The 12,338-nt window shown below is 49.7% G+C and overlaps 1 protein-coding gene across 2 annotated transcripts in view; it reads left to right on the forward strand.

The window, feature by feature from the left end:
• Positions 1–6,069: 6,069 nt before the first annotated feature.
• AP2A1 (adaptor related protein complex 2 subunit alpha 1) overlaps positions 6,070–12,338 on the forward strand; it is a 34,495-nt gene continuing 28,226 nt past the window's right edge. For both annotated transcript variants that reach the window (XM_063088718.1, XM_063088719.1), the window contains exon 1: positions 6,070–6,295. In XM_063088718.1, coding sequence (XP_062944788.1) covers positions 6,229–6,295 — 67 coding nt within the window. In that variant the 5' untranslated portion in view covers positions 6,070–6,228. The remainder of the gene's footprint in view (positions 6,296–12,338) is intronic.

The following is a 12,338-nucleotide window of genomic DNA, read 5'->3' on the forward strand; positions in this document are numbered from 1 at the left end:
ACTCCCCACCTACTCTGACCACTGACCCTTAGAGTCCCCTGTCCCCTCCAGCCTGCCTCACAAAGGACCCAACCACTGGGCGCCAGTGCACGGGGAGTAGGAAGAGGTGCTGGCTCAGGGAATTCCCCCAGGGGGTCTCAGTGGACTCTACCGGTCTAGGGTTCTGCTTCTGCACCAGATGTGCCCGCCCCTTCAGAACTGCGGTGCATTTGTCCATTCTAGTCCAGAACTTGCAGTGGGTCAGCCCACTGGTTCTTGGGAGGGGTCCAACTTCCCTCTCCCTGAGACTAACTTTGGGTTCACCCAGCCCCATAAACTCATACTCGATTCTTAATACAACACCCTGGGTTCAGCACTTGCCTAGAATTTGGGAGCCTGTGGTGGATGAGGATTGATCCCTGCCCTAGAGGATCTTACATTCTATGGGGTGTTGGGGCCAGGGAAGCCATAGACGAGATACATAAACAAGAAAATATCTGAGGTTGGTAAGTGATATAAAGGGAATCAAAATCAGGTTATGGCATTTGTCAAAACTCATCGATTTGTACACTAGGGACGTGAGCCTTTAACTGTGCATAAATTTTACCAATTTTTTTTCTTTTTTTTTGGTGGCTGGCCAGTATGGGGATCTGAACCTGTGACCTTGGTGTTACAAGGCTATGCTCTCACCAGGTGAGCTGACCAATCAGCCCAAGTTTTATCTATTAAAAAAGAATCTTAGACAAACATTGAACTATAGTTAATGACATATATGTTGAAGTATTTGGGATTGTATTCGTTCCCTAGGGCTGCCATAGCAAAGTACCACAGGCTGGGTGGCTTAAACAACAGAAATCTATCGTCTCACAGTTCTGGATGCCAGAAATCCAAGATCAAAGTGTCAGCAGGGTTGATTCCTTCTTTTTTTTTTTTTTTTTAAAAAAGATGACCCGTAAAGGGATCTTAACCCTTGACTTGGTGTTGTCAGCACCACACTCTCCCAAGTGAGCTAACCCGCCATCCCTATATAGGGATCCGAACCTGTGGCCTTGGTGTTGTCAGCACCACACTCTCTCAAGTGAGCCACAGCCCACCCAGGGTTGATTCCTTCTGAATGCTGTGAGGGAAGGATCTGTTCTAGGCCTCTTTCCTCTCTCCTAGCTTCTGGTGGCCTCAGGCATTCCTTGGTTTGTAGATGGCCATTTTCTCCCTGTGTCTTCTCTCTTAAAGTGTCTGTATCTGTGTCCAAATTTCCCCCCTTTTCAAGGACAGCAATTATATCAGATTAACACCCACCCAAATTACCTCATCTGAACATGATCATCTGCAAAGACCCTATTTCCAAAAAAGGTCAGTCTGGGCAGTTTGCTTACTTGGTTAGAGCTAGGTGCTAATAATACCAGCGTCAAGGATTTGGATCCTCGTATGTTCAGATCTCCCTACTGGCTGGCCAGCCACCAAAAAACAAAACAAAACAAAACAAATAAGGTCAGATCCATGGGGTACTGCAGATTAGGACTTCCGTGTCTCGAAAAAGAAAAAAGAAAAGAAAAAAAAAAAAAGGACTTCCGTGTCTTTTGGGGGGGACACAATTCAACCCCTGAGATGAAGAATATTGAATGTATACCCTGAATGCATCAAAACCACAGATGGATTGAAGAGCGGAGTGAAAGAATGCCAGATGGACACATACACGACAAAGTAAGTGGAGCAAAATGTGAATGGCGGATCAAGGTGGGAGGTGCGGTGGTTTTGACTTTCTGAATATTTAGAAAGTTTCATAATAAAACATTGCGGAAGAAACTGGGTGATGGGGATGGAAAGCTATGACGAGGAGTACGTGCTTTAACATAATCCTTTGGGGTGGGTGCAGAAGTGAGATGCAGAGGGTTATAGACGAAGCAATGAATGTTGTATGTTGGAGCTGGGTAGATGGTGGTACCTTATATCCTCCTACTTTGGGGTCTATTTGAAAATTTCTATAACACAATAACAGTTGTTCCTCAATATCTGTGGAGGATTGGTTCCAGAACCCCTGAGTATACCAAAATCCACAGATGCTCAAGTCCCTTATATAAAATGGCATAGTATTTGCGTACAACCTATGCACTTCCTCCCGTATACTTTAAATCATCTTTGGATTACTTAAAATACCTAATACAATGAAAATGCTATGTAAATAGTTTTTATACTATATTGTTTTGAAGTCTGTATTATTACTTTTTATTATTATTATTTTTAAATTTTTCGATTCATAGTTGGTTGAATCTGCAAATGTGGAACCCGTGGGGATTGTACATGGGATACTGTGTTTGAGGATGGTGGGAGCTTGGCTGGCTGCTTAGCTCGGTTGGTTAGAGTGTGGTTCTATTACACTGAGGCCAAAGGTTTGATCCCCATACTGACCAGCACCAAATAAAAAAAGAGAGAGAATGACAGGAGAGGGAAGGAAGAGGTTGTTTTAAACCCCTGAGTCCAGGATGTTCTCTGCAAGAAGGGGACAGGGAGCTGAGACCTGAACCATAAGGAGGAGCCAGCCATGGGGAAAGCAGGGGGAGGAGGGACTGGAATGAGTCTGGACATTCTGAATGGCCCAGAGGAAGCCAGTGTGTCCTGCTGGGTGGGAATGGCAATATCAGTGAGCAGTCTGGGAAGACAGTGACAGCTTTTAAGCTGGAGAAGGACACAGTGAGTGATGTTTTTAAAAGCACACTGGTTGCGTGAGGAGACTAGCCCATGGGTGACCAGGATGGAAGCCAGGAGAGCAGCAAGGGGCGTCACCGCCAGGATCCAGGCAAGAGATGGTAGTGCTGGTGGTCTGCTGGGGGTGAGGCAGTGGTGATGGAGGGAGGTGGTTGGCTTTGGGATGTGTCCTGGCTTTGGTTTGCGGTGAGACCAGGAGGGGTTCTGGCAGGAGTGTCTGGGTGATGGATGGAGGATCCTTTGCCGAAATGGAAAAACTGGGGGTGAATCTGGTTTTTCTGAAGACAATCAAGAGTTGATTTGCTCAAGTCAAATTCTTAGAATCTTTTGGTGGTTCAATCCGTCAATTCCTTGAGCAGCTCCTCAAGAACCTGAATGGTCTTGCTCAAATCCAATTCTATGATTCTATGGTGTCCAATATGGTAGCCACTGTCATGTCAGCCACTGTCAATAGCCTGTGGCTATGAGCGCTTGTGATGTGGTTAGTCTGAAAGAAGATGTACTGTAAGTGTAAAACACCAGATTCCAAAGCCTTAGGAAAATAAAAATGTAAAATATGCTGTAATGATAATATTTGCGTATACTGGGTTAAATAAAATGTATTACTAAAATTAATTAAATTCATCTGTTTCTTTTTACTTTTTAAAAAATGTGGCTGGAGTAAATTGAAAATTGCATATGTGGTTACCACTGTGTTTCTGTTGAACAGTGCTTCTATAACTCAACATGGTCAGTCCATGAGCTCCTGTGGTGGCACCACAACTATCCTTGTGTAGGATCAAATAGTCCCAGGGTTTTGCAGAAGAAGGCTGGGGAGGCTGGCCTCCCCAGCCTGAGTCTCCAGTCCTTTAGAATGCCTTTGCTTTTGGCTCAGTTTTAATTAATTTGTGGCTAATTCGTGCGCTCTGTGGTGTTGGGAGGAAGACCTACCCTTGACAGGACCTAGAATCAGGACATCCTTCTCCCACACGAGAACCCAGAGTTAATGCCATGTGTTCCCAGGTAGGCTCTGGGCAGGGGGTAGAAAGTGGTGCGTGAGAAGGGAGGTAGAGGGTTGCAGCAGGGAAGAGGTGGCTTTTCCCCCTTATTCAGGGACAGGCTTTTCCTGTTCTTTGAACCCTCGATGTCTCTCCTTCATATCCCTCAAAAAGAGGAACAGTTCAAACCCCACCGCTAATACATATTTTTAATGGCGTTATCCTCGGGGAAGGTGCTTCCTCCCGTGTCATGAATGGACTCCTTCAGTCCTTGGAAAGCTTAATGTGTCTCTCCATAAAAAGGACTTCTTCAAGTCCCGGTACTAATGACTTTTGTTTGTTTTTAATGGGACTGTAAGACCCGTGCACTAGGCACAAATCCCACACACGCCGGAGTAGCTCGCTTCACAAAGACCATGAGACAAGAGTCCGCTGCAATCAAGCAAGAGGTGTTTATTTCAGCATGCTGGGTCGCTTTTTCATAAGCGGCCCCGAACTTACAATACCAAGGCTTTTTATACAGTTTATTTTAGACAGATTTTCATAACAGGCTGAGTTGTTAATTAGCCGTGGCACCTTAAGATTTATGGTTAGGCTCAACAGGCCCGCACTGCTAGCACCCCGATAAAAGATGGTACGTGTTTATCTTCCCTGGTCCAGCCAGGTGTTCAGAGGATAAAGGGGACCGGCTGTGTCCTGGAATGTGTGCCTGGTTCTGCCTTGACTTCTGCCTGACCTCTTTAAAGCTGCTTCACTTAAAATACCTTTAGATACGCTTTCCCCGTTTTTAGTAAGTGCTTACAGGAATAATTGGTGCAAGTTAAGCTAAAGTCATATTTCTCTGTTACTTTTCTGTTACAATTTCATAACAGGCTAAGGCTATACAGGTTAGAGTTACAATTTTTTTTATGACAGAACTGCCCTATGCTCTTTAGAGGCAAACAGGCTCCCCCCGCTCCCCATATTAGAAATGGACTCTCCGTGTCTAAACAGCTGACCAATGTCCTCCTAGAATCCAGAATGGACTTTCCCAAGCCCCATTCCTGGGAACCCAAATGGATGGATCTGTTGAACGCGCAAGGTGGGCTCTTCTTAACCCATCCCCCCAGGATTCAGCGTGCACATTCCCAGGACCCAGGACACACCCCTCCAAGGCTCATTCCAAGAATATTTGGCTTCTGAGATTATAAAAGGGTGGTGGGGTGGAGTTTTGTTCCTCGAGTTGACAGAAGTGGACTCTTGCGTTTTCCTTTGCCCCACACTTCTCAATAGCCCAGGGCATTGGAGTTCTGGTAGCTTTGCCTTCCCCAAAGCTAGTCAACCAAAGTCTCTGGGGACCTGGGGGGCAGGGGAGGAGGCCGGGCCAAATGCAAATTCATCCATTCCTTCCTTTGACAGTTTTGTTCCAGCTCTTCAATACCAGGTCCCATTCTTGCCCGGGAGGAGTTCCAAGTACAGTGGAGGAGAGAATCAGTTTTGATTTGATATTTGCTATAATGCAGGTTGCCCGAGGCATTGCAGTTGGGGGGGAGGAGGAGGAGGCGATGTACAGTATATCGAGAAGTGGTTAAAAGCCAAAATATAGTGTAAATTCTGATTCTTTCACTTCTGAGCTGTGTCGCCTTGGGCGAGTCATTCAGTCTTTCTGGACCTCTCTGCTTAATGGGGCTGGCCTTCAGTTACAGTTCCTGCCCTCTGGGATTCTAGGTCTCCGGACAAGTCCCGACAAGTAAGCCACAGAGAAGACGGGAGGGGCAAGGGGAGGCTTCCTGGTAGAGGATCTAAGGAGTCCGGGGAGCGGGATTGGAGAGAGGAAGGGAACAGAGAGACGCTTGCGCAGTAAATGCCTCACGCCCCCTTGCCCCGCCCAACCTCTTCTTTGCAGCAGGGAATTGCAGGCGTCACTCCACCTATCCCAGCCCAGCTGAGTGACACCTCCTACTTCTCTTTTCTTCCCTACCGATCGTCGCCCTCCGACCGCCCCTACAACCGCCCAATCAAGAGCGGAAGTAAGACAGGCCCCGCGAATCCGCTACGCCTAAGGAGACTATCTACCTACCCATTGGCCCTAGTCAACCCAAGTCCCGCCTCCTCAGGCCCGCTCCCCCGCCTTCCTGGGGTCCCTCCCTCCTATGTTGGAGAGGGGCCCGATCCAATCAATGTTGGACCCGGCGAAGCGGAGGAGGCGGTCCCACGGTGCGTAATTGAACTCCGCCAGTCTTGAGCAACGCCTCCTCCTCCGCTCCAGAACGGAAATAGCGGGCCACTGGAGCAATCGTAGTGGCGTGCCTTTGCCTAGCGACCAATAAGAGAGGGAGCCGGGGAGGCGAGCCCGAGTGTGAGCGGCAGCAGCCAGAGCCAATGGGTGGCTGAGAGCTCCGGGCGCCGGAGAAGAGGAGGGGTCAGGGGGCGGTGCCACGGCCTGCCAGCCCGCCCGCCAGCCCGCCCTCCCCCTGGCCGGCTTGGCTCCTCGGCGCTGCCTGGGGTCCTTTCCGCCTGGTCCCCGCCCGCCAGCCCCCGCTGCGCTGTGCCCTGTCCGGTCAGGCCTGGAGACGACACCACCGCCATCATGCCGGCCGTGTCCAAGGGCGATGGGATGCGGGGGCTCGCGGTGTTCATCTCCGACATCCGGAACTGTGAGCGCGCGGCCGGGGGGCACTGGAGACGCGGGGGAGGGGATGAGCGTGGAATTGAGGGGTTTGGGGTCCCAGAGGGACCCGGGGGATAGAAAGTCTTCGCAGTCGAAGAGGGAGAGGATAGAGGGGCCCCGGGGGAACTTTAGGGTGGGGGCAGTGCAGGGGCTTGGGGTGTCAGAGTGCCTCTTGAGGTGACGACACGGAGTGGCCAGAGGGGTCCAAGAGGGTCTGAAAGGGGAGGAGGCAAGTGAGGTCCCGGGGATGGGGGCATAGAGGTGGCCCCTGGGAATGGTAGAAAAGCTGGGGGATCATACAAACGATGGGGTTAGAGGGATCCCTGATGTACACAGAAAGGGAAGGAGGTGCATGGGGGAGGTACCTTGTGGAGCGATGAAATGGGAGGCAGCCAGAGCGGACCAGGGGGAGGTGGAACACAGGAAGCCTAATGGGGCAGGGCTTGAGGATCTGAGAGAGGGGATGTCATAGACGGGAACTGTGCTAGATAGGTCACTGAGGCTTCTGGCTAGTGTTATAGAGGACGCCTGGGAGTGGAAGAAAGTCTAAGGGGTTGGAAAAATGGAAAGGGGAGGACTGTAGAGGGACCCTGGTGGGGGATAGGGCCCTAGGGTGGGGGATTGCTTAGGAGACATGGACGACAGTGGGGAGAGGGCTAGAGGGGCTATTGAGGGGAAAGGAGGGACCCAAAGAGCACAGACAGGAGGCACTGCAGGTGTAGAGTCTCGGGAGAACCTGAGACAGGGAACGGGGGCCTGGAAAGGAGAGGACGTTATAGAGTGAGGATTTGGGGGCTGGGCCACAGCGGGGAGAGCCGAGACCTCAAGGAAGGAGAGGTTTGTGGAGGAGAGATCTGGAAAGCTGGGGGGTAGGAAAAGATTGGTCCTAGAGAGAAGTTAGGGGTCAAGGAGCAGGAAAGGCCTGGGTCTGAGTCCTTCCCCATCTGCACAGCAATATGGGGACAGTGATTCCACAATGATGGGAGGCCTGGTGGCAAGTCATCTCCCAATTCCTGGGAGCAGCTGTTGGTGTTTGGAGCTGCCAAGAACCTTTAGAGGCTATGTCTGCATGGGCTTCAGGGTCAGCCAGACCTGGGTGTGAGTTTGAGTGCTGCCATTCCCTAACTGTGTGACCTCAGATGCCAGACTTCACCTCTCAGTTTCCTCATCTGTCAGGAGAGACTGCTGATCACACCTTCCTGAGGGGGTTGTTGTGAAACGTATGTGAATGAGGATTTTCACATATTCCAGGCACTAGCTATAGTTGTCAGCTGCATATGGGGAGTGGCTCCTGTCAAGCACCCAATGATTATTTTAGAATTTAGTGGTTATGCATACTGGCCAGCTGCCAAAAATAATAATAATAATGATTTAGTGGTTATGGAAGGATCTGGTGCTAAGTAGGTGCTCAGTGGACAGGAGGGGTGGAAACTGTTGGGTATCACTTGGAGGAGGGACGATATGGTTGTTAGGAGAGGGGGTGGATCTATGAGTGGTTGTGGACCAGGTGGGGGGTCCTGCTGTCACAAGTAGATGTGGTGTGCATTGCCATGGGTACATACCAGCATTGTGACCCTCAGCAAGTTATTTAACCTCTTTAAGTCTCAGCTGTCTTGTCTGCAAACTCCATTAATAACAGCATTTTGCCTCTGAAGGTTCATTCATTCATTCGTTTGACAGATACTTTGTGATCACTACAGCAGCATGCCAGGCCCTGTTCTAGGCACTGGGGCTACAGTAGTGAACAGGAATCCCAGTTCTTGGGAACACACGTTCCCTAAAGGAGATAGAAAATAAATACAGAGAATGCAATAAATGATACAATGTCAGATGATGACTGGTGCTGTGAAGAAAAATAAGAAAGGCAAGGGGGAAGAGAGGGACCGGGATTGACAGGGTGCTCAGTGAAGGTGACATCTGAGTGGATTTGAACAAAATGAGGAAGCAAGCCCTGTGGATCTTGGAGGGTCCAGGCCAGGGGAGGTGCATTTAAAGGTCCTGAGTTTGTAGCATGGTTAGTGTGTGTTCACATAAGAAAGAGATCAGTGTGGCTGGAGCCAAATGAGTGAAAGAGGGCAACAGTTGAAGGCAGAGAGGAGATGGAATCGTGTAGGGCTTTGTAGGTCATGATGAGCACTTTGGTCCTTTTCTGAGTGAAAGAAAGGAGAACCATGGGAAGATTTTGAGCAGAGGAGGGACATGGCCAATTGATGTTTTAAAATAATTCCTCTGGCTACTGTGAGAAGAACAGACCTTAGAGGTAGAGGCGGAAGCAGGGAACCAAATTGGGAAGGTGTTGCAGGCCTCCAGGCAAGAGATGGTATTGGCTTGACTGGCATGAGAAGAGACTGGTGAGAAGTGGTTGGGTTTGGGATAATTTTTTAAGGAAAAGCGAAAAGGATTTGTAATGAGATTGGATGGTGGGGGTTGGGGAAGGAAAGAGAACACATGTGGGTGTCACTGCAGGACTCCGAAGGGAAGCTAGAAGACAGAAGGGAGACTCAGATTCGGGGGCACTGGAAGTAATTTAGCTAGAGGAATTGGGGCTGGAGAGTCAGGGATTCCTCTTGGCCTTTTCTCAGCAAGTATATGTTGAAGGACTGGTATGTTTCAAGCTTATGATGAGTGCTGGGAACACAGTGGTGAATAGGACAGACTTGTCTGGGTTCCTGTGAAGCTCCCAGCCCTGAGGGGGAGAAGGTGGTCCATACAAATTGCAGTTGTTCAAGCCTGCCCGTGGCTCACTCGGTAGAGTGCGGTGTTGATAACACCAAGGCCACGGGTTCGGATCCCATATAGGGATGGCCGGTTTGCTCACTGGATGAGCGTGGTGCTGACAACACCAAGCCAAGGGTTGAGATCCCCTTACCAGTCATCTTTTAGAAAAAACAAAACAAACAAACAAAAAAAACCAAATTGCGGTTGTTCTTCTCAAACACTTGCACACAGATATTCACGGCAGTATTATTCATGATAGCCAAAAAAATGGAAACAACTCGATGTCCATTAACTGATGAATAAACAAAATGTGGTTTGTCCATACAATGGAGTATTATTCAGCTATAAAAAGGGATGAAGTACTGATACCTGCTGCAACATGGATGAACCTTGAAAACATCGTGCTGAGTGAAAAAGCCAGACACAAAAGGCCACATATTGTATGATTATGTTTAGATGGAATGTCCAGAATAGGTCAGTCCATAGAGACAGAAAGATTAGTGGTTGCCTAAGGTTGGGGGATAGTGGGATGGAGAGTGACTGCTAATGAATATAGGGTTTCTTTTTGGGGTGACAAAAATGTTCTTGAGTTAGGTAGTGGTGATGGTTGCACAACATTGTGAACGTACTAAAGACCACTGAATTGTACACTTTAAAAGGATAGCGGGGGTTTTTTTTGTTTGTTTGTTTGTTTGTCTTTTTCGTGACCGGTACTCAGGCAGTGAGTGCACCGGCCATTCCTATATAGGATCCGAACCCACGGCGGGAGCGTCGCCGCGCTCCCAGTGCTGCACTCTCCGAGTGCGCCACGGGCTCAGCCCTGTTTTGTTTTTTTTTAAAAGATGACCGGTAAGGGGATCTTAACCCTTGACTTGGTGTTGTCAGCACCACGCTCTCCCAAGTGAGCTAACCGGCCATCCCTATATAGGGTTCCAAACCTGTGGCCTTGGATGATATCAGCACCGCACTCTCCTGAGTGAGCCACAGGCTGGCCCTAAAAGTGTAGCTTTAAGGTTTGTGAATTGTATCTCAATTTTTTTTAAAAGTGGAAACCGTCCTAAGCCCAGTGAGGGGGAGGGCCACAATGTTGAGAGAATGGGGGCTCTGTCTTGTTGGGGAGCTCAGGCCAGGCTTTGCTGCACAGAAGACTCTGGGAACTGTGTAGGCAGGATGGGGAGGAGTTAGCCAGGCTGAGGGAGGGGGAGAAAAGCTTTGAAGGCAGAGGGATGGCAAGTGCAAAGGTCCTGAGGCCCGGGTGAGGTTCTGAGGAAAGGCCTGTGTGGCTGGTGCAGAGAGGGATGGCATCTGATGTTGGGGAGGTGGGCAGAGGCCAGGTTGATGTTTTTCCTGACAGCACTGGGGAGGGTTTCAAGCAGGAGCAAAGGAAGAGAAGGGATGAAGGATGTGGATGAGGAGGGAGGAGGGGAGGCAGGGATCAGAGATGAGCAGGGGGAGGAGCGTGGAGCCATCCTGCAGGAGGTTCTGAAGGGCACAGTGGAGCTCAAGGAGAAGAGTTTAGAAGGAGATGAAAGGCAGGTTTTGAGAAGGAGGGCAAGGAAGGGCAAATTCTGCAGATAAGGGGAGAGGTTAAAGCTGGGCCCAGCCTGAGGGTGTGGTCCTACCCTCCTGCCTAGTGCAGGAATCCAGCGGAAGTCAGTTATCTGACAAGGAGCTAGTAGGGCAAGGGCTGGGGCTGCCTCCTATCTAGGGCCCCAGCTCTTTTTTTTTTTTTTTTTCCCTTAAAGATGACCGTTAAGGGGATCTTAACGCTTGGCTTGGTGTTGTCAGCACCACGCTCTCCCAGTGAGCTAACCAGCCATCCCTATATAGGATCCGAACCCATGGCCTTGGTGTTATCAGCACCACACTCTCCCGAGTGAGCCACAGGCCAGTCCAGGCCCCAGCTCTTGTCAGGGCAGAGTCTGGCTTGAGTAGACCTTAGGAGCATTTGCTGAGTGAGTGAATGGAAGTGGGGGTGCTGGCTGCCACCGTGCTCTTAACTCCTCCATTAGGGCACATCTCACTCCATATTAGACCCATTGTGTTGGTGACATCTTCCCCATCTCCTGGAGCTCAGGCCCTGGGTCTGACCCCTTGCTGGGTCCCCAGTTATGCCCTCTGCAGGTCCTGGCTCATGGAAGGCCTCAGGAGATGTTTGCTGATTGAATGAGTGAATAAACCAATTTTATTGAAAACCAACTGAGTGCTAGGCACTGGTCTAGGTGATGGGACTACAGCAGTGAACAAAAGTTTCTGCCCTATGGTGCTCACATTCAAGGGGCAGATGGACCAGTACACAAGTAAATAAATCAGGTGTCCAGATAGGTGGCATTAGGTGTTGGGAGGAAAATAAAGCAAGGAAGGAGTGTGGGGATGGGGTTAGGGACAGGACTCTTACATAGAGAAACTCAGAGTCTTTTGCTGAAAAGGTGACATTAGAGCAAAGAATCAAATTTGGCGGGTAATAGACATGCATTATTCTGGAGGAGGATGTCCAGGCAGAGAGAACAGCCTGTGCAGAGGCCCTGAGACAGAATTGTGCTCAGAGCACAGGAGGAGAAGAAGGAGGTGGCAGCTTCGGCTGTAGGGAGAGAGGACAGGAGATCCAGCCTGAGAGGGAGCAGGGCAGGTGTGCAGGCTTTTGTGGGCCACAGTGAGGACTTACTTTTACTTTGCCCCAGCTGGTAGCTGTGGAGGGGTTTCGAGCAGAGAAGAGACAGGATCTGACTCAAGTTTTTACAGGATGCCTCTGGTCACTGTGGAGAGTGCAGAAAGATGACCAAGTTCTACTTTGATGGTTCTCCAAAGTGTGCCATCGGGAAACCTCTGCCCCCACCCCCACCCCCACCCAGGCCTGCGTTTTAAGGAACTGGACCCAGCCTCACCTGCTTCCAGCTGGGTGTAGTCTTGTGGCCTTGGTCCACAAATACGCATTCAACACCTCTGTGCCAGGATGCTCTGGACTCTGGGGACACTGGAGACACTGCCTGGATTGAAGCAGCCATGCATTCCTGCTCTCAGAACACTCACTCGTATTCTGGTCCAGGAGGTGAGGGTTTGCACATATACCCTGAGTATCGTAGGCAGTAACTCAGGCAGAGTTTCAATGGCTTGCATTTTAGGCCCGGTTTAGCAGGAGAATGACAGGGTGTGACATTGTTGTTTAAGGAATATATATTTTCATCACTCAGGGATGCTGATGATGTGGATAATATGAGGAGTATCTAACCCAGTGCTGTAAAGCAAGCCATATATATATACTTTTTTTTTTTTGCAGCTGGCTGGTATAGGGATCTGAACCCTTGACCCTG

This window comes from Cynocephalus volans, chromosome 3, assembly GCF_027409185.1.
Source record: "Cynocephalus volans isolate mCynVol1 chromosome 3, mCynVol1.pri, whole genome shotgun sequence".
Taxonomy (NCBI): domain Eukaryota; kingdom Metazoa; phylum Chordata; class Mammalia; order Dermoptera; family Cynocephalidae; genus Cynocephalus; species Cynocephalus volans.